General features: G+C 40.7%; 1 protein-coding gene across 3 annotated transcripts in view; it reads right to left on the bottom strand.

Annotated features, from left to right (window-relative positions):
* Positions 1-21,096, bottom strand: part of PLXNA1 (plexin A1) — a 394,709-nt gene extending 373,613 nt beyond the window's left edge. The window contains exon 1 of one of the 3 annotated variants that reach the window (XM_081078527.1): positions 20,927-21,096. In XM_081078527.1, the coding sequence (XP_080934653.1) occupies positions 20,927-21,013 (87 nt within the window). In that variant the 5' untranslated portion in view covers positions 21,014-21,096. Of the gene's footprint in view, positions 1-20,632; positions 20,666-20,926 lie in introns of those variants that run through there. The other 2 variants (XM_081078529.1, XM_081078528.1) reach the window with 2 other exon arrangements.
* Between the last annotated feature and the right edge of the window lie 2,515 nt (positions 21,097-23,611).

Here is a 23,611-nt window from a genome sequence, read left to right as displayed (position 1 = left end):
CCTCCACAACTAAGATTGAAAGGACAACAACTTGACCTTGATGGAGCTGATAAAGAGTCCTGGAAAAAACACACCACTGTTCCCCAATAAAAATAAATAAAAAGTCCTGGAAACACACACTGTTCCCCAGTAAAGTCCTGTTCCCCTTCCTCAATAAAAATCTTTAGAAAAGAACAACTAAAAAACACAAGTGGGTATCATCCAGTAGTGAATGGAAGACCTCTGATAGGAGTGAGTAATGTTCCGCTGACCCAGTATAATAGAGAAGGTCAGAGTTATCATAACTACAAGCTTAACTCCTTAACCACTGTCCTACTAATACACTAGTTATATACCCTCAGCACTCACGATGCACAGACCACCTCATTCATCCTCACAATGCAACATCCACCTTCCAGTTAAGGAAACCAAGGCACAGAAAGGATAAAAGATCATAGACAAGCCAGGCTGTCTGACTCCTTAACCACTGTCCAGTCTGATGTGGGGCAAAAGGATGCCGACTCCAGGGACAAGACCAAGGGGAGATGCACTTGCAAAGCGGCACTTACGGGCAGGAGGGGCACCTAGAAGGGACAGCTACTGCGAAGGCCAAAGCAACGAAAGGCAGAGGAGTCAGGTTTGCTAAGAGAAGCCAGGGAACACCAGTTGAGTCATAAGTAGGCTTGGACACAAAAACCACTTCCTGCATTTCCCAGATGACCCTAAGTCAAGACCCTGCCATCACTCTTTCTCTCCCTTCCTCTGCTCCATTTTGCTTCACAGCACTTGCTTATTGTCACTTCCACCGGAATATAAGCTCCATGGGAGCAACGATTGTTTTGCTCTTGCTGTTATCTTCAGTGCCTAGAAAGTATCCAGCACACTGGAGACGCACAAATATTTGTTAAATATATGGACTAAATAAATATTTATTAAAGGGCCAAGTCCATACCACCACACCCATGCCATGCAGCATGTAAAGATGTAATAGCTAAGAGCTTTACACTCCAAGAGCTTATGTTCCAATAGGGTGGGTAAGACAAACTCACAGAGAACACAAGCTGCCAGGCTGTCAGGTATGAGCAGCTCAACTAACATGCCCAGAAGTTCTAATAAAGGAACAGTAAGTTCCAGCTGGAAAGAATGTGACCTGAGTGGGGCCTAAAGAGATGACTGCAAGAAAGGGATAAGAGCAGAAGGGAATGGCAGGTCCAAAGGCACAGCGGGAGAGCACTCAGAGAAGTCCGAGGTTCAGCCTGACAGAGCACAGATCCATGAAGAAAACCAGATGTGAAGGGCTGGTGGGTTCCCCTCGGTAAGGGCCTTGAATGACAAGGTAAGGAGGCTGCAATTTATTCTGACGTCAACTGGGAGCAGCCAACGGTTTCTGAACAGGAACTGAGGCAGATCTTTGCCTTGTGCAGACTAGTCAGGCAAAGCAGGAAGAGGGGCTGAGGTCGTGCAGGGCTGGAGGCAGGGTTGTTGCCACAACCGTGCACATCAGGAGTAAGAGAACTGAAGTGTCATCACTGCAGGACTGAGAGGAGATGATGGATGCAAGAGACACCACGGAAGTGAAATGACTGAAGGCCTGGCAGCTCCCTGATGCACAGAGCAAGTGAGAGAAGCAATTTACAGAGTGGTATATACAGTATGATCTCATCTGCACTACAAACGGGGAGAGGATGCTGTCATATGGAGGCTCAGAAAAGCCTGAAAGGATTCATGAGAAATTATGAACAGTTGGCATTCAAAAATAAGATGCATTTTGCAAGAAGAAAAAGTCTTAGAGGAATAAATGAGGGAAAGATGAGAGCAAGGCCCAAGCCTGGCCAACTGACGACGAAGGTGTCAACACTGAGCCAAGAACGGTTCTCTAAGTGTGCATGCAGGATCTCAGTCCATTCGAGCAGCTCTGTTCCACAGGCAAACAGATTACATAGGAAACTGTAAGAGGCTGCATGTGGAGAAAGAAATTAGGGAATCCCTGGCATCAAGCTGCTGAGGGGCACACCAGAGGACATAATATTGCCACACTCCAGAAGGGGGCAACAAAGCTCAGAGCTGCAGCAGACGCACTCAACTTGAGAGTGATGGCAGGGGCTTACTTAACGATAAACCAATCAGTACCTAATATTCATTGAGCAAGCTCCACATGCCAAACCCCAGGCTAAGTGCACTCCCATTTTAAAGAAATTGGAGTCAGGGAAGTGGAACAATGCACCCAAGATTACAGAAAGTCCAAAATGCAGAGCCAAGCCTCCCATCCAAAGCCTGGGCACCAACAGTGATACTTACACAAGTGAAGGCAGTGACACAGAGTCACTCTGAGGTGACAAGTAACCATGTTCATAAAAGAGCTAATTCAAGAAAAAGAAAAATATGTGCAAGTCATATTTCCCCCCATTTATGTATGGTGCTTCAATGAGCCCCAGGGTAGGGGTGGTAAGGGGGAGCATGTACGTACTCATAAAACGACCTACTTAAATTGGGAAAATGTCAATATGAAAATTAGCACTTTTTAGTCATAATATGTTACTCATCTATATACAGTTGAGAAGTAGCCATGTGGAGGCAGGTTCCTAAGCATTATTTTTTGCATTAATAAATGCTCTGATGTTCACCGAATGAGTTCATGGCATCAGTTCACTCGTGGGCAGAAGGTGTCCTCCTCCTCGTGCAAGGATGGAAAAGATGTGGTGCAGAGAAGCAGCAAGCCAGGCCTGCATGACCACAGCTGCAGCCACTCAGGGCATTGTTTTCTGAGGACTCACCAGGTACCTAAGATAAATTGTAGCTCATTGCTCTCCCATTATGCTGAGCACCAGGGCAGTTTCCAAAAGGAGCTTGCAGGGAGTCAGGTCTGTCAGTGGCTCCGGATGCCCGGACAACCCAATCCCCATAGAGGTGCTGCCCAATCCTGTGAGCCTAAAAAAAATATTCTCTTTGCATCAGGCTTGTTGCCTTGGAGATTTTGTTCACTACTCCTTCAGTTTTTGATGAGCTGAAATTGGATCCACCGGCTGCTCACCACAGATTCAAATCCCAGAATGTCAGACCAAGAAGAACCCTTGGAGACCTCCTACACCAGGTGTGGCAAACACAAATGCACACAGGGGTCCGGCAAGTGGGAGAAAAATAAAATGGGCCAGGCAGGGAAAAAAGTGCAAGGACAATGTAGTGAGAACAGTAGTGAGAGCATGTGCCCCCCAAAGAAGGCAGCTACCTTGTAACCCATATGGGAAAGTTTCGCCATGTGGAAATGTGGACCAGACTTTCGATTTTCTTTCCCAAAAAAGCTAAAAATTAAATTTATGTAAAGCCTCTAATTTCTTAATTGTTGGCAATTCAATCAATTACTACCACAAAGTTTGGACTCACGATTTGAGGCAAAAAAAAAAAAAAAGGGCCAGTGGCTTAAAATTCTGTCCAGCAAGTATTTTGCTGACTTGTGTCCAGCTATGGACTAGGTGCTGGGGCAGAGAGGTGAACAGAGGTGGCTCCTGCTCATGGGGCAGTAAAGGAGTAAGTGAGGAAGAGATCATCTCTGCTCAGAGCAGTAAGCACACAGAGGGCAGTGAGCATAGAGTCTGCAGGACCCAGGATGGTGACCATCAAGAGGTGGGGCAGTGACATCACAAAAGGCATCCTTCAGAGGCAACACTTGAATTGGTCCTGAGGATGAAGAGGAATTTAGCCAGTGAAAGGAAGAGAAAGCGCTGCGTCCAGGCCTTTGTGCCATTCTGTCTTTAAAATGATTCTCCACTCCTCAGCAACTGAAGGTAGAGGGACCAAAAGTGCTCTGCTTCCCTACGGATTTAGCTCTACTTTGTCTTCTGATGTTTGGGAACACAAAGATAATACATAACTCCTGGGAAAGCAGCCCAGGGCTGGCATACGTGTGTACTCGAGCCACGTTTGCTGGACTTGCCATCCACATCTAGACACTGTTCACTGGAAAGCTGTAGAAAATCTGTCCATCCATTTCCTGGCTTTCCAAGATGGCATTTCCTGTTGTGGCCCCATCGACGACGCTTACCCAAGTAGTCAGAACATTAAATCTCGGGCAGAATGGAGAGGATTTGTGGCCCAATCCCTTAGAGGGACCTAGGTAACAGGCGTATGAAGATCCTGCATTGCACCACCATCTTGCACATAAGAAGAGAAATTTATCACTCCAAGTGTCAGGGCTGAAGGCCAGGTCTTCTGTGACCTTTTGTTCACTACACTGCCTTTACGCAGTCAGCGAATGATGAAATGTAAAACAATGTGATAAGGAGCAATAACAGTCATGCTGAGACGCTCAAGAAGCTTATCATTAGGCAACAGCAAGATGGAAAAGGAAGTCTGCTGCATGCAAATTGAACAAGTTTGTAATAAAACCTTGGAATTATAAGTAGAAGAGTAGGATTCTCAGGCACAGCTGCCACCAGATCTTAGGTGAGGAAAAAGGGTCATCAATTCATTAATACAAACATGCAATCCACTATACGTTTACCAATGAGCCAGCCACTATAATAAATAAGACAGTCTTTACCCTCCAAGAGCTTAAAAAAAAAAAAAAAAGATCTAAGAACAGAGAGGAGGAGGTGACTAAGAATATTATAAATCATCAAAATGATAAAGAGCAGCTACAAAAAAACCTACAACTAATATACTTAATGGTGGAAAACAATGTTTTCTCCCTAAGTAGAGGAACAAGGCAAAGACACTCACTTTCAGCACTTCTATTATATATTATACTGGAGGTTCTAGACAATGCAATAAGGCAACAAAAAAGGGGAGGAGGAGCCATTCAGATTAGAAAGGAAGAAGTAACACTGTCTTTATTTGGAAACAACATGACCCTACCTATATAAAATCCTAAGAAATCAAAAAAAACCGTCTTACTAGAATGTGTTCAGCACAGTTGCAGAACACAAGATCAATATACACAAATAAATTGGATTTCTAAATACTAGCAATAAAGAATCCAAAAATGAGATTAAGAAAACAATTCCATTCACAAAAGCATCAAAAAGAACAAAATACTTAGAATTTAAGAAAAGAAATGCAAGACTTGTACACTGAAAGTACCAAACATTGCTGAGAAAGAAATTTAAAAGATCTAAATGAATGAAGAGAAATTTCATATTCACTGATTGAAAGACCCTATATTGTTAAAATGACAATTCTCCCAAAGTAATCTATACATTTAACACAAACCCCATCAAAATCCCAATATGGGGGTGGCCAGATGGCTCAGTTGGTTAGAGTTCGAACTCTGAACAACGGGGTTGCTGGTTCAATTCCCACATGGGCCAGAGAGCTGTGCCCTCCACAACTAGACTGAAGGACAACAACTTGGAACTGATGGGCCCTAGAGAAACACACTGTTCCTCAATATTCCCCAATAAAACTTTAAAAAAAAAAAATCCCAATATGCTTTTCTACAGAAGTTGACAAACTGATCCTAAAATGTGTAAAGAAGTGCAAAGGATTCAGAACAGCCAAAGCAATCGTTAAAAGAACAAAATTTGACGGTTTATACTTCCCAATTTTGAAAATGACTACAAAGCTACAATAATCATAGCAATGTAGTACTGGCATAAAGACAGACATATAGAATACAGATCTATGGAACTCTCAACAGAATTGAGAGACCAGGAGTAAATCCCTATGTTTATGGTCAACTGATGTTCACAAAAGTCCCAAGGTAATTCAATAGGGAAAAGACAGTCTTTTCAACAAATGAAGTTTAGAAAAATTAGATATTTCATGCAAAAAAAAAAAGGACTTATTTAATTTTTCAATTACAGTTGACATTCAATATTATGTTAGTTTCAAATGTACAGCACAGTAGACATTTATATAACTTACAAATTGATCCCCACAATAAGTCTTGAACCTATCTGACACCATATGTAATTATGATATTATTGACTGTATTCCCTAAACTGTACTTTATATTCCCATGGCTATTTTGTAACTGCCAATTTGTAATCCTTAATCCCTTCAGCTTTCCCCACCAGGCCTCCAACCCACCTTCCATCTGCAATCATCAATTTGTTCTCTTTATCTATGAGTTTACTTTTGTGTTTGTTTTTTTGATTCCACATAAAACTGAAATCGTATCGTATTTCTCTCTCACTCTTATTTCACTTACAAAATACCCACTAAGTCCATCCATGTTGTCACAAATGATAAGATTTCATTCTTTTTCATGCCCAAGTAATATTCCACTGCACACGCACGTGTGTGTGTGTGTGTGTATGCGTGTGTGTGTGTGTCACTTCTGTAACCATTTGACTTTTGATTGGAGCATTGAATCATTTACATTTAAAATGATTATTGATAGGTAGTAGTTATTGCCATTTCATTGTTTTCTGGTTGTTTTTGTACTTCTCTGTTCCTTCTTATCTTACTCTCTTCTCTTGAATATTGATGACTTTGTGTAGTGTTCGGTTTGGATTCCTTTTTCCTGTATATTTTTTGTAGATTTTTTACTTGCAGTTACCATATGTTTCATATATACCAAGCTGTTTATAGCAGTCTATTTTAAGTTCTTGGTCACTTAAGTTCAAACACATTCTAAAATCACTACCATTTTTATTCACGTCCTCCATGTTTATGTTTTTGTCATTATTTTTCACTTCTTCTTTTGTGTGTATGTGGGTGTGTGTGTGTGTGGATATGTGTGTGTGGGTGTGTGTCCCTTAATTTACTATTGTAACTACACATGAAATTCCTAATTTTGCCTTTTGACTTTTGTACTAGCTTTAGTGTTGATAGATCCACGGCTATGATGTTTTTGCCTCTGAGATTTTTTTTCTTCATGATATTTTCTTATTCACATTTTTAATTTTTTATGTGGGTGTGGGACCAGCCCATTCTACATCTACCCCTCCTTTATATCCTTAGTTATAGGCGTTCTATTCACCTAGTCTTTAGGTTCTCAAGGGTGGTTGTTCCATAATTTAACTGAAATTTTGATGTGGTCGTGGAAGGAGGTGAGCACAGCATTTACCTATGGTGCCATCTGACCAAAAGTCTCCCCAAAAAGATGGATTTAAATCAGGGTTCAACAAACTCTACTGCTGGAGGTAAACCCAACCCAGCACTTGACTTTTGCAGTTTTATTGGCACATAATCACACCCATTCATTTACATGTTGCTTATGACTGCTTTCACCTTACAATGGCAGAGCTGAGTAATAATGATACACACCTTGTGGTCAGTAAAGCCAAAGTATTTATTATCTGGTCATTTACAGAAAAACTTTGCCAACCTCTGATTTAGAACCTTACCTCACAACATACACAAAAATTAACTGAAAATAGATCATAGATCTAAATATAAAAGCAAAAACTATAAAACTCTTAGAAGAAAACATAGGAGAAAATTTCCATAACCTTAGCTTAGGCAGAGATTTACAGGATGTGAAACCAAAAGTTCAATCAATAAAAGAAAAATATTAAACTTCATAAAAATTACAAATGTTGGCAATTCAAAGACACCCAAAGAGTATGAAAAAACAAATCATGCATTGGGAGAAAATATTTGTAAATCATAATATGAAAAAGGCTTTGTCAGCATAAGGAAATCCTGTAACTCAATAATAAAAAGATAAAACCCAATTAAAGAGGGCAAAAGATGTGAATACACATTTCACCAAAGAGAACAAACAGATGGCAAGTAAGCCCATAGAAAGATGTCTAATATGATTAGTTATTAGGGAAATGAAAATTCAAACCACAATGATAAACCATTTCACATCCACTAGAATTGGTATAATTAAAAAGATAAACAAGAAGTGTTCCTGAGGATATGGAGAAATTGGAACCCTCATATATTGCTGGTGGAAATGACATAAAATGGCACAGCCACTTTAGAAAATAGTTTAGCAGTTTCTTAAAAAGTTAAACTGAACTCGCCAAATTCATAAACAATATGACCCAGCAATTCTACTCTTAGGTATCGATCCAAGAGAAATGAAAACATATGTCCACTAAAATACTCATATACAAATGTTCACAGCAGCATCATTCATCATAGTCGAGAACTGGAAACAATTCAAATGTCTATCAACTGGTAACTGGATAAACAAAATGCAGTATTCCATACAATGAGATACTGAGTAGCAATTAAAAAAAAAAAAGAAACTTCTGATACATGCTACAACATCAATGAATCATCACCAAAAACATTATGCTAGGTGAAAGAAGCCAGGTATAAAAGACATATGAGTACATTTACATGAAGTATCCAGAAAAGGTAAACATATGGACGCAGAAGGATTCGTGGTGATGACCAAGGCTGAGAGTGCAGAGTGACTACAAATAGGCACAAAGGATCTTTTTAGGTATTGCAAATGTTCTGAAATCTAATTGTGATGACAGCTGCTAAAAACTGTAAATTTGCTAAAAAGTCATTGAAATTGTGTGAATTATATGTGTAAAATACATCTCAATAAAGCTGTTTAAAAAAAAAAAACACTTCTCAAAGATAACATCATAGAAATGGCAGCATGAGGTGAGCCTCTTGAAATCTCCCCTTGAAATTACAACAAATTGAACAACAATAATTCAACAAAGGACTCCCTGTACAGGAGATAGTCAAAACTAAAAGACACACAACTGAAATCATCTAAAGAAAGAGCTTCAGAACTTCAGAAGCTTCCATCATCCCCCAACAGAGGTGGTGCCCTGCGACCAAGGCAACCTGCTCACAGAGGAGAAGCCTACCTTCCAAGGAATCCCCCCATTGGGTGAGAGGCTGGGACAGTACAGAGAAAATGTAACACTAGAGCATGAGAGAGAAGTAAAGGCTGCAGTTGGAAAGAAAATAGGGTATTCTACCAACACCTACTGGAAAGCAAAAAAAAACACCTCTTGCAACAAACCTGTTGCAGAACCCACTCCTATAGATGCCTAGGAAGAGAAGTAATAAGTGATTAATTGCCATGGATAACCAACATAACAAGGCAGCTCAAAAGAAAATGAAAAATCTCCAGAAAATAAATTTAAAGACATATATATGTGACTTAAATGACAGAGAATTCAAGATTGCAATTCTGAAAAAACTCAATGAAATGTGAGAAAACAGACAGGCAGTTTAATGAACTCAGAAACACAATCAAAGAACAAAATGAACATTTTACCAGAGACTGAAATTTTAAAATATAACCAAATAAAATAACTAGAGATTAAGAACTAAATAAAAGAAATGAAGAATGAAATAGCCAGCGTAGGTAGTAGAGCTGACCATATGGAGGAAAGAATCAGTGACATCGAAGATAGAAATCTGGATATTACACAGATGGAAGAAGAAAGATACTTGAGAACCAAAAGAGATGAAAGAACTCTACAAGAACTTTCTGACTCCATCAGAAAGAGCAATATAAGAATAATGGGTATACATAAGGAAAAGAAAATGAGAAGGGAACAGAGAATATATTCAAACAATAGTCAACAAGAACTTCCCAGACTTGTGGAAAGAACTAGATCCTCGAAGCCAGAAAACACATAGAACTCCTAATTACCTCAACCTCAACAGGCCTTCTCCAAGGCACATTGTATTGAAGCTGTCTAAAATCAACGACAAAGAAAGAATCCTCAAGGCAGCCAGGGAAAAGATAATGGTAACCTACAAAGGAAAGCCATTAGGTTACCATCAGATTTTTTTTCAACAGAAAATCAACAAGCCAGGAGGGAATGGAATCAAATATTCAAACTATTGAAAGAGAGACATTAGGAGCCAACAACAATATATCCAGCAAAGATATCCTTTAGATATGAAGGAGGAATAAAAATCTTTCCAGACATACAGAAGCTGAGGGTATCTTCTAAGCACAACGTGCACTACAAGAAATACTGAACGAGGGTATTCAAGCAGCATAAATAGGGATAATGAGTGACAACAAAAACATAAAAAGGGGGAGAGTAAAAGCCTGAACCGGAATGTGGGAGTGGAGAAAGTGAGCAAGCTAAAGAAAATGGAATACTCGAAATATGAAACTTCCTTTACATAAACTTAATGGTAACCACTCAAAAACAAAACAAACCCCAGAACTGAAATATATAGCATAATAAAAGAAAAAGAAGAAAAAATGATAGAATACCACAACATTTAAATAATAAACAGCAACAAAAAGGCAAAGAAACAATGGAGACACAGTCTTACCAGAAAACCAAAAATAGAATGATAGGAAATCCTCACATATCAATAATGACCCTAAATGTAAATGGACTGAACTCACAAATAAAAAGGCACAGAGTATCAGATTGGACCCAAAAACTAAACCCAACCATATGCTGCCTCCAAGAGACACATCTCAGCTAAAAGGACAAATACAGACTCAAAATGAAAAGGTGGATATTGACACTCCACCAAATGGTATCCAGAGAAAATCAGGTGTATCTATACTGATATCAGATGAAACAGACTTCAGGATAAAAAAAAGGTACCAAGAAACACAGATGGACATTTCATAATGATAAAAACAAGAATATATAACAGTCATCAATATTTATGCGACCAACCCAGGAAGCATCGAAATATCCCAAAAAGTACTAAGAGAACTAAAGGGAGAAAACACAATTATACTAGGGAACCTAAACACATCACTGAGAGCTATTGATAGATCATCCAAACAGAAAATGTATAAATATCAGCACTAAATGACATAAGATGAAATGGACCCAACCATATGCTGGGTCCATTTATAATTGACATTTATAGAGCAATTCACCCTATAACATCAGACTATACATTCTTTTCTGGTGGACATGGAACATTCTCAAGTATAGACCATATATTGGGACATAGAACTAGCCTCAACAAATTTAACTAGATTGAAATCATCCACAGCATATTCTCTGATTTCAAGGATGTAAATTTGGATATCAACTGCAAAAAGAAAGAAAAAAAAAAAAACAACATATATGTAGAGATTAAACAAAATACTTTTATTTTTTTTTCCCATATGTGACTCTTTTTTTTTTTAATTATTATTAGTTTCAGGTGCACAAGACAAGGTAATACTTCGACGTTTATCATTTATATCCCTCACACTGTGAACCCCCCTCCCCCATCCCCCCTTCCACTATCCCTCCTACATCACACCGAGCCATCACATTATATATATAAAATTATACTTGGCATTCATTATTGTTCAGTTTCAGGTGTACAGTACATTGATCAAGCATCTACATCTTCCCTGAGGTGGTCTCCCAAATGGGACCTGTGTCCATCAGACCCTACAAAATCTTTACAACATTGTTGATTACGTTCCTGAAATTATTTTTCAAAAACCCTGAGGCCATTTTGTGGTTACAAACTGTTTTCTAGTCCCCTCACCTTTCCCCTTATCCCCACCCCCCCACCCATCTAACAACCCTCAGTTTTTCCTCTTTGTCCCCAGAACTGTTGCTGATTAGTTCATTCACTTATTCTTTTCTTTAGATTCCCCATATAAGTGAGATCATAATGGTACTTGTCTTTCTCTTTCTGGCTTATTTCGCTTAACATAATGTTCTCTAGATCCATCCATGTTGTTGCAAACGGTAAGATTTCTTTTTTCTTTATGCCTGCATAATACTCCATTGTATAAATATACCACAGCTTCTTAATCCAGTCATCTACCAATGGGCATTTCGGTTGTTTCCATGTCTTGGCTATTGTGTATAGTGCTGCAATAAACATAGGAGTGCATACAGATTTTTGAATTGGAGTTTTGAATTTCTCCAAATAGATGCCTAGGAGTAGAATTACTGGATCATAGGGTAGTTCCATTTTCAGATTCCTGAGATACCTCCATACTGTTTTCCATAGAGGCTGCACCAATCTACAATCCCACCAACAGTGCACAAGCGTTCCCTTTTCTCCACATCTGTGCCAGCACTTGTTGTTTGTTGATTTATTGATGATAGCCATTTTGACTGGAGTGAGGTGGTACCTCATTGTGGTTTTCATTTGCATTTCTCTGATGGTTAGTGAGGTTGAGTGTTTCTTCATATGTCTGTTTGCCATCTGTATATCCTTTTTAGAAAAATGTCTCTTCATGTCCTCTGCCCATTTTTTAATTGGGTTGTTTGTTTTTTTTGGAGTTCAGTTGAGTGAGTTCTTTATAGATTTGTGATATTAACCCCTTATCAGATATATCATTGGCAAATATCTTTTTCCATTCAGTAGGATCCCTTTTTGTTTTATTGATGGTTTCCTTTGCTGTGAAAAAACTTTTTAGTTTGATGTAATCCCATGTGTTTATTTTTTCTCTTACTTCCCTCGCACGAGGGGATATATCAGTAAAAATCTTACTCTGGGTAACGTCTGTGAAGTTTCTTCCTATGTTTTCTTCTAGATATTTTATGGTTTCAGATCTTACATTTAAGTCTTTAAGCCATTTTGAATTTATTTTTGTATATGGTGTAAGGAGGTGGTCCAGCTTCATTTTCTTGCTTGTGTCTGTCCAGGATGCCCAGCACCATTTATTGAACAGACTGTCTTTACCCCATCGTACATTGTGGCTTCCAGTGTCGTAGATTAAATGGGCATATAGGCATGGATTTATTTCTGGACTCTCTATTCTGTTCCATTGATCTATGTGTCTATTTTTATGCCAGTACCATGCTGTTTTGATTACTGTAGCCTTGTAGTATAATTTGAAGTCAGGTATCGTTATACCTCCCACTTTGTTCTTATTTGTCAAGATTGCTGAGGCTATCTGGGGTCTTTTATGGTCCCATATAAATTTTAGGATTACATGCTCTATTTCTGTGAAAAACGCTGTAGGTAGTTTGATAGGAATTGCGTTGAATATGTATATTGCCTTAGGCAGTATAAACAACATACTTTTAAAGAACAACTGGGTCAAAGAAGAAATAAGAAGAGAGATCAAAAGATACATAGAAACAAATGAAAATGAAAATATCCACCAAAATTTTGGGAATATAGCAAAAGTAATTTTAAAGGGAAATTTATATCATTACAGGCCTACCTCCAGAAACAAGAAATATCCCAGATAAATAACCTCATGTTGCACCTTAAAGAACTAGAAAAAGAACAAATTAAACCCAAAGTCAGCAGAAGGAAGCAAATAATAAAAATCAGAACAGAACTAAATGAAATATAGAACAAAAAGACAATAGAAAAAATTAATGCGACAGAGAGCTGGTTCTTTGCAAAGATTAATAAAATTGACAAACACTTGGCTAGACTCACTAAGATGAAAACAAAAAAGACACAAATAAACAAAATCAGAAATGAAAGGGGGGATGTTGTCACGGATGCCACAAAATACAAAGGATCATCTGAGAATACTATGAAGGATACATGCCACCAAATTCAATAACCTAGAAGAAATGGACAAGTTCTTAGAAACATCTAGCCTCCCTAGGCTAAATCACGAAGAACTGGAAAATCTAAATAGACCCATCACCAGTAAGGATATTGAATCAGTAACCAGATTCCTTCCCAAAAGCAAAAGTCCAGGACCAGATGGCTTTACTAGTGAATTCTACCAAACATTCAAAGGGAACCTAATACCCATCCTACTCAAACTCTTCTAAAAAAAATTGAAGAAAACATAATATTCCCTTGTTGGCTTATTTTATGAGGCCAACTTTACCCTGATACCAAAACTTGGGAAGGATAGAAAAAAAAGAAAATTACAGAACAATATCTCTGATGAATACAGATGCAAAAATCCTAAACAAAATTTTAGCAAATCGAATGCAACAATGCATTAAAAAGATTATACATCACGACCAAGTGGGGTTCATCCCAGGGGCACAAGGATAGTTCAACATACCCAAATCAATCAATGTGATATACCACATAAACAAAATAAAGGACAAAAATCATATGATTATATGAATAGGTGCAGAAAAGCGTTTGACAAAATACAACATCATTTATGATTAAAACACTTAATAAAATAGGTATAGAAGGAAAATACCTTAACATAATACAGGCCACATATGACAAACCCTCATCTAATTATCATAATTAATGGTGAAAAACCAAAGCCCTTTGTTCTACGTTCAGGAAGACGAGAGGGCTGTCCCCTATCACCTCTGCTTTTCAACACAGTATTGAAAGTCCTAGCCAGAGCAATAAGGCAAGAGAAAGAAATAAAAGGCATCCTAATTGGGAATGAAGAAGTTAAATTGTCACTTTTTTTTGGTGGTTGTTTTTTTTGCAGATAACATGGTGCTGTATAAAGAAAACCCTAGAGACTCTACCAAAAAGCTATTAGAAAGAATAAACTAATATAGTAAAGTTTCTGGCTACAAAATCATTGTACAAAAGTCCATTGCATTCCTAAATACTAACAATGAAATCTCAGAAAAAGAAATTATAAACACAATCCCTTTTGCTATTGCAACACAAAGAATAAAATATCAAAGAATAAACTTAACCAAGGATGTGACAGATCTATATGCTGAAAACTATAAGACATTTTTAAAAGAAATGGAAGACACAAAGAAACAGAAAGATTCCATGTTCATGGATTGGAAGAATCAACATAATTAAAACGGCCATATTGCCGAAAGCAATATACAGATTTAATCCAATCCCCATCAAAATCCCAATGGCATTTTTTAAAGAAATAAAACAAAAAATTACCAGATTTGTATGGAACCACAAAAGACCCCAAATAGCCAAAGCAACAGTAAGAAAAAACAACAACGTTGGAGGTATCACACTCCCTGACTTCAAGCTTGTACTACAGGGCAACAATAATCAAAACAGTATGGTATTGGCAGAAAAAAAGACACACAGAACAATGCAATAGAATTGAGAACCCAGAAATAAACCCACATAAATATGGACAGATAATTTTTGACAAAAATGCCAAAAACATATAATGGAGAAAAGGCAGCCTCTTGAATAAATTGTGCTGGGAGAATTGGAAAGCCACGGACCAAAGAATGAAACTAGACTATCCGTCGCCATGTACCAAAATTAACTCAAAATGGATCAAGAACCTAAAAACACAAGACATGAGACAATAAACTGCATAGAAGAAAACATAGGTACTAAATTTATGGACCTTAGGGGAATTCAAAGAGCATTTTATGAATCTAACTCTAAAGGCAAAGGAAATAAAAGCTGAAGTAAATGAATGGGAACCTATCAAACTAAAAAGCTTCTTCACATCAAAAGAAACCATCAACAAAATAAAGAGGCAACCAACTGAATGGAAAATTTTTGCAAACAATGCCTCCAATAAGGGACTAATATCCAAAATATATAAGGAACTCATACAACTCAACAACAAAACAAACAGCCCAATTAAAAAATGAGCAGAAGACCTGAGGAGACATTTATCTACAAAGAGGACATACAAATGGCCATGAAAAATGATCAACGCCACTAATCATCAGAGAAATGCAAATAAAAACCACAATGAGATATCACCTCACCCCAGTCAGAATGGCTATCATCAACAAGACAAATAGTAACAAGTGTTGGAGAGGTTGGGGAGCAAAGGGAACCCTCATGGACTGTTGAGGGTGGACTGTTGGTGGGAATGCAGACTGGTGCAGCCACTATGGAAGGCAGTGTGGAGGTTCCTCAAAAAATTACGAATAGAATTATCATGACCCAGCAATCCCTCTCCTGGGTATCTACCCAAAAAATTAGAAAACATTTACACATAAAGACATATGTGCTCCAATGTTCATCGCAGCTTCATTTACGGTGGCCAAGACATGGAAACAAAGTGTCCTTTGATAGATGAATGGATAAAGAAGTTGTGCTATATATACACAATGGAATACTATTCTGCCATAAGAAAAGATGAAATAGTACCATTTGCAATATGGACAGATCTTGAGATTATAATGCTAAGTGAAATAAGTCAGACAGAAAAAGTCGAGAACCATGTTTTCACTGATATGTGGTATATAAAACTGAAAACAAAAGAACAAGACAAACAAATGAGAAACAAAAACTCGTAGACACAGACAATAGCTTAGTGGTTACCAGAGGGTAAAGGGATTCGGGGGGTTGGAGATGAGGGTAAAGGGGATCAAATATATGGTGATGGAAGGAGAACTGACTCTGGGTGGTGAACACACAATGTGATATACAGATGATGTAATACAGAATTGTACACCTGAAATCTATGTAACTTGACTAACAATTATCACCCCAATAAACTTTAATTCAAAAAAACAAAAATCACTATCATCAGATAGTCTTTACAAAGCTCCACTCCTGATTAAAGAACTGCAGTGTTGCCTCCAGGGTAACATGTAAACAGTCTTGCCTGGCATTCAGTGCTCATCACAGGTCTGGTCTCAGCACCTAGCCAACTGTCTCCAGTATCCCAGCCCATGTGCATAAGCTGGCAAGCGCATAAGCTATGGACTTGGAACGTCTGAGCTTCCAGCTCTACCACTAACTCGCTGTGACCTTAGGTTACTTTACCTACTTGAACCTGTTTCCTCTCCTCTGAAATGGGCATGATATCTCACAAGGTTAGCATGGGGGATATTTGAGATTGTACTCTTAAAACACTCAGCAAAGAGTAAATATGGCACACTTTTCCTGGCTGCCTCAGGAACATCTTCAAAGTCACTTCCACAGAGCGGCATTAGCTGACCATCATCCCTTGAGCCTGTAGCCCCGTTACTCTATGGACACTTTTTTTCCTTCACAGCACTTGTAGTTCTTTTATTCCCTTCCCTTTCTTTCTTTCTTTTGTCCTGTCCTTGCTCCTGGGCTGAGGTCTCCACGAAGGCAGGGACCTTGTGCTTTGTCCCTTATCATCTGCCAGGTCCCATGCCTGGCCAGTAACACATTCACAGTAAGTATTTGCAGAGGTGATGGATAAACAGTAGCTATGGGTGAGGTGCTCAGCATGTGGCTTCTGTGGTACTGGCATGTTTGGGGACGGTTTCTTGAGTGTCTTATTGCATCCTCCTTGGTCTTCCCTTCGGTAGTGGCCCAGACTTGCTTCACAAGAACAATAAATGATGATAAAGGTGATATAGCCAGGAGGGTGTAATGAGCCTAGGGGCACACCTGAAGTAGCAGGCTGAGGAAATAACCAGGGAAGAGCCACAGAACGGTTGGAAGGGAAAAGGATGGAGACAGTAAGGAGTCTGAATGTTGAAGAACCATCTTCATCTGAGTCACCAAAGACAGCTACTCACATGGGGCAGAGAAGAGGTAATGCAGATATACAAGTCTGACAATTAAGTTCACGAACTCGTTGCAACGATGTTGCTAATGTTTTTTAGTATCAGAGGGATCATTCATTATGAATTTGTACCAACTGAACAAACTGAACAAGTTTACTATCTGGAAGTGCTGAAAAGGCTACATGAAAAAGTTAGACGACCTGAACTTTTCGCCAACAATTCATGGCTCTTGCATCACGACAATGCACCAGCTCACACAGTACTGTCTATGAGGGAAATTTTAGCCAGTAAACACAAAACTGTATTGAAACACTCTCTCTACTCACCTGATCTGGCCCCCAGTGACTTCTTTCTTTACCCGAAGATAAAAGAAATATTAAAAGGAAGGCATTTGGATGACATTCAGGACATTAAGGGTAATACAACGACAGCTCTCCTGGAGAATCCAGTAAAAAGAGTTCCAAAGTTGCTTTGAAGGGTGGACTAGGTGCTGGCGTCGGTGCATTGCTTCCCAAGGGGAGTACTTCAAAGGTGACCGTAGTGATACTCAGCGATGATTTATATAGCACTTTTTCTAGGATGAGTTTGTGAACTTAATTGTCCGACCTCATATACAGGACATTATTGCCGTGTGCCTTCTCTTATTGGAGGGTGAGGTTAAACATACTGGTTAAAATGGAATCTTTATGTATTTCACACATGCTTGCTCTGAAAACTAGAGTTCAGTATAAGTGCAGAATTTTGCATTAATTAAATGTTTTTTAGCTTCCATGGAATTAGGGCTTGACTTCAGTATGTAAATTTATGCAAATAAGTGTGCAAACTAGTAAGGCCCTAGCATTTAATTTTAAGGGAATTAGAGTACTTTCCAGGACCAGGCGCAGGGGATTAAACACAAGTGTTCTTTAAGAATATTTAATTTTCTCTGAAGGAGCTGGGGCAGATATTCTTTTTTAGGATCTACTTTCTATTAAATTCACTTCTCATTTTGTTCATTCAATGATCTTTTTTACTGATATTTATTCACCTGCCTAAAGACAAGGTGGACTCCCCAACCCTCAAGCAACTGCTAACAAAAAAGCTTCTACACCAAAACACTTCATTGCCGTCACTTCTTTTTCTCTAATCTCCCTGTATTAAACCTGGCATACAAGGGGAAGGAAGGAGCAAGGGAGGGAGAGGAGGGACAAAGGGGCTCTCATAGCACGGGGACATGCACCCCACAGTATGCCTCAGGACAAGTCATTTATTTTCTCTAATGAGTTTGCCCAGCAGTCAACCAGTCACCAAAGCTCCCTTTCATTTTAATAACATCTGGTAGAACTAAGTGGGGCACCAGCACTCCCGACAGGTAGAGGCTTTGTCACAGAATCTTCACGCTATCTTGCATATCAGTGGTGGGGAGAGACCTGGAGTAGAGAGAAAGGCTATTTTTTGCACCCAAAAGATCTCGGTTAGGGGGCAGCCAGTTAGTTCAGTTGGTTACAGCACGTGCCCTTAACAAGGTTGCCAGTTCAATTCCCACATGAGCCAGTGAGCTGCGCTCTCCACAACTAGATTGAAGACAACTTGAGCTGAGCTGCTGCTGAGCTGCCAGTAGGTGGCCAGTTAGCTCAGTTGGTTAGAGCAAGTACTCTTAACAACAAGGTTGCTGGTTCGATTCCTGCATGGGAGGGTGGGCTGCGTCCCCCCCTTAACTAGATTGAAAACAGCGACTGGACTTGGAGCTGAGCTGCAACCTCCACAACTAGACTGAAAGGACAATGACTTGACTTGGAGCCGATTGGTCCTGGGAAAAAACACACTGTTACCCAATAAAATTAAAAAAAAAAAAAAAAAAAGATCTGGATTAAAGTCCCAGAAGTTATTCAGGTAACACATTCTTTAACCTCTCTAAGCTTGATTCTCCATTTTTAAAGAGAATTTATACTTTGCAGAATTGAGAGAACTAGAAATAAAATGTACCTGTCTGATAATACCCAAAAAGATGATGCTCCTTTGTCAACTTAAAGGAAAACCCTGAACCTTAGAAGGCTCCCCCCACTGACCTAATTTTGCAACATTCCCAAAAGCAGGATACCAGGTGACAAAGGTGGGAAAGCACCCAAACAGAGTCAAGGGTATCTTTCTAAATTCTACTTGTCAACCTTCCAATATCAGCCATCTCCTCCCCTTTTTGTCTTTGCATGAATAAAGTCAGCACTAGATAGCAATGTGCTAGGTACTGTGCTAAGTACTGTGCCAAGCGAAGAATAGAGACCTTCACTCTATTATAAAGCACTCTGTACTTTCTCTGAACACTTCCACACACGTCTTCATCTTATCCCAAGAAGCACACAGTATTATCACACATACCCCATCTTTTTAAAATGTGATTGGGGCTCAAAAGGTATGTTGTTCACCCAAGGTCACACAGCTAATGAGCATCCATTCAGAAGTTAGACCTCTTGATGTCTTTTTCTGAGCCACTTCCCTAATTAATTCACCTACACCCAGATTTGGATTCCATTTAAACTTGGACTCTTACTGCGCTGCGTCCATCCATTTAATCACTCAATTATTTACAATGCACCTACTATGTGCCAGGAAAATGTATAGGAGGAAGTGTAGCATTAAATAAACAGGCTCTATCACTTGTCATTTAGTTGAACTTGGAATAAGTTACTTCATCTGTCAATGCCTCAGTTGTCCATAATCTATAAAATGAGCAAATAGAATTCTACGTCTCTCATACGGCTGTTGAAAATTAAATGAGAGAATACCTATCAAGGGTACACCATGGCCCCCATTAAGCATCAAATGTTAACTGCTTTTATTATTCTTCTATGTGCTGTGGGGAGAGTCTCAAATCAAACAAGAGCCTCAGCCTCAAAGAACTTACCCTGTAGCAAGAAACACAATAAACAAGTAAATTATCAATACGAGTGTCGAATGGTGATGAGCACTATGAAAAAACGTAAATGTGTGACAGTGTGGATGGGAAGACAGTGTAGATAAAGTGGTCAAGTAAGCATACTCAGATGACACTTGAAATATACCAAGAATAGTGAGAGCCAGATACAAGAAAATCTGGGGAAAGAAAACAGCTAATGAGGTCCTGTGATTGCAGCAAGCCAACATCTTGCTGGGACTAGGAGGTCCTGAGGCCAGTGAAAGGTAAGGGGGGGAGGGGCGGGGAGCGGGAGGTGAGGGAACTGGCATGAGAGGTGAACAGATAGGTCAACACAGCTTTGTAAACAAGGAAAGGTGGTTGCCCTTCATCTTAAATGCACTAGGTATCCATTAAAACCCTTGCTTAGGTTTTTAAGTAAGGGGAAGTGTATGTGATTTGATTCACAACTTTTGAAGTGCCCCTTTGGCTGCAGTGTTCAAAAGAGGAGAGCCCCAGGTTAAGAAACTGTTGCAGTTGTCCAGGATTGGAAGCATCTCATGTATATATAACAAGACGCGCGCACTGGGGTGAGGGGGAACAGATTCAGGTAACAATTAAGTCAAGTGCGGTTAGAATGTGGCCTCCCTACCTCTCCCGCTCTCCACTCTTTCTCCCTGATGCCAGCGTAGTGGTGAAACCTGAAGGTGGCCACTCTCTGCACCGGAAACGCCGGGCATTTCTCGAGCCTCACCTCCCTCATTTACTGGCCAAAGAGACGCACTCCACCAAGAATCAGGGAGGGCTCAATGAAGAACACGCGCCCTCCCGCTCTTGGCCTGCACCTCCCCTTAGGCCGGACCGCAGCATCCGCGCCCTCGAGCGCACTCCAAGCCCGCCCGGCCCCGACCACGCTCCTCGTAGCGCCCGCCTGCGGCCCGCTCACCCGGATGCCCTGCAGCACCCGGACCCGCTCATCTTCGTCCATTCCGAAGGACACCCTGCGGCTCTCGCTGCTCTCAATGCTCCCCATCGCAGTTAGCAGAGTGGGAGGTGTCCAAGCGACTCGGCTCCCCAGCAACGAGGCTGACGCCAAGCTGTGGCTTCCGGGACTCGGGCTGCAGAGGCACAACCCAACAAAACCACGTTTTATTGGTCGCCGCCGGAGACTCAACCAGTCATGTGGCATGGACCCGCGGGGCATTGTGGGGGCTGTAGTCTCGCCAGCCCAGGCTACCCTGTAATGAGGGAGTGCGCGGGGAGGCGTGGTGTAGAAGTCGTGGAAAACGTGTTGAAAGTGAAGCAGAGAGTGCATATGCGTAGAGAGCCTGGAATGGCAGACCAAAAAGCAGGGGAGAGATGGTCAGTGCTCGCTTTTGGAAAGATCACCCTTGAAGCTGAGCCAAGGGTGATGTTCTGAGGTCAGGAGAAGATCGAGGGGGCTGAGCCAATCATGTAAAGGCAAACTTGAGATGGTTCTGGGCTGGGTTCTTTCAGCAAACTACTATTGAGCTGCACTCGCTAAGCACCGGGAAGGCATGGACCTAGACGTGGGGAATACAATGACTAACAAGACGTGCCCTGTCTTCATGATGTTTAGATATAATGAAGGAAACAAATGAAAACACAAGCAAGCATGTAAATAAACTTGGGAGCTAGTGTGATAAGTGCCATGAGAGAAATTAATAGGAGGTTGCCTCCTTTAATTTGAGAGGCCAGAGCAACTTCTCTGAGGAAGAAGCATTTTTATTGAAACCGAAGGACTAGTAGGAGTTAGCCAGGAGAAGATACAGGAAGAACTATGCTGGGAACCAACCAATACAAAAGCCCTGAGGCAGAAAGACTGTGGGGACAGAGTCCCAGAGAGCTGTTTCCAGGCTCTCGGCTCATGTGGAAAGGTGCTGGCTCGGGTAGTAGAAGGCCATCAGCTGTGACTGGTTGGCCATCAGCTGTAAGCAGTTAGCCAATCAGCCACTGATATAAGTGCCTCGCTGGGTTGGTGGGTTGGTTGGTGGGTTGGTGGGTTGGTGGGTTGGTGGGTTGGTGGGTTGGTGGGTTGGTGGGTTGGTGGGTGGGTTGGTTGGTTGGTTGGTTGGTTGGCAGGCAGAAAAGGGGATAGCAGATTGCGGATCGTGTGGATCCTCCTTCTTGTGTCTCGTCCGGCCACCAAAGACTGGGGTGCAGGAAGACCCCTTGTTGGGATACTGGCAGATATTTGCTTTTGTATCTCCAACCCAGTGAGAATATAGTGGTATGACTCCCCTATCTATTGCTCCGTGGGAGTTACTTTTTGGCCTCACCATGCCCTGCGTTCTTATGTGGGGAGCGGGAGCTGAGACCCCGCATGACACCCTGCATGACAATGACCTTACCATATTCAAAACAGAAAGAAGGTCCAGTTTGGAGGGAAAGGGAGAAGAGAGCAAAGGAAAGCCAGAGGCAAGAGGGGCAGAGTAGGAAGGCCCAAATCATGTAAAGTCTTATAGTCCAGGGTCAGAATTTTATTCTTGGGAGGACAGGGAATGGTCCTAAGCGTTTAGGAGACATTGTCGAAGAAGCATACATACTATGCATTGAGGGCAGTGTGCAAAGCACTGTGTTTATGGTTCTCACACAGGATTACATGTATAATAGAAGAACACAAATGATTGCCATTTGTCATGCATGGTCTCTGGTACCGCTCCCCACACAAGAATGCAGGATATGGTGAGGCCAAAAAGGAACACCGGCGGAGCCATGGATAGGGGGTTCATACCACTACATTCTTGCTGGCGGCTGGGTTGGAGACACAGGAAGCAGGAGCCACAGGATCTGCACTCTGCCTTCTGCTTCTCTGCCAACCAACCAACTAACGTAACCACGGCAGTTATATCAGTGGCTAAAGGCTAACCAGTAACAGCTGATAGCCAACTAGTCACAACTGATGGCCACTACTACCCAAGCCAGCACCTTTCCCCATGAGGCCAAGAACCTGGAAACTGCTCTCTGGGACTCTGTCCCCACAATATTCACAGCCAAAGTGACCTTGAATGAAGCCTCCTCTTGTTTGTCTGAATTGCTAAATGGAGCTGAGTTTCAAATCTGGAACTGGGGAACACTGGATTGCTACATGAAATAGCAAGAGTAATTTGGAGCTCCACTTGGCAACCTGTAAAGGAAGAGATGAAGAGGAGAGAGTGAATGAATGACAGAGATCAGTGAAATGCTCTCAGATGAGAACAGCTTGGATGAAGAAGCCAGTGAACATTCCAGAAGTGGACCAGCTAGAGGGTTTTTATGAACAAGGACATATGCTAATTTTATTCAAAATACTTTTATTTGCAAATCTACCTCCTTCCCTTCTGTCCTCCATTACTTCCCTATAAGCAGAACCTAAGTAGGGGATTCTGGGGCAAGTAGTTTAGGGGGGCAGTGCCTCAGGAAAAAAGAAGTGAGGAAACAGGATAAAATGGGGAAAAGTTAAGTAAGGATGTGGTCAAAGCTGGAGACTGCCTTCAGCCTGATCCAATAGGGGGCTCTGGAGCACAAATTACAGCCAGAAATAGTTCCACTGTGAGGCAAGAGGACTGGCTTTCTGTGCCCCACATCAGCCAGTCATTGGCAGCCCAAGACAATTCCTCAGTGAAGGGGG

This window comes from Rhinolophus hipposideros, assembly GCF_964194185.1.
Source record: "Rhinolophus hipposideros genome assembly, chromosome: 17".
Classification (NCBI taxonomy): domain Eukaryota; kingdom Metazoa; phylum Chordata; class Mammalia; order Chiroptera; family Rhinolophidae; genus Rhinolophus; species Rhinolophus hipposideros.
The sequence above is the reverse complement of the archived record's forward strand: the minus strand, read 5'-3'. Positions and strand labels throughout refer to the sequence as shown.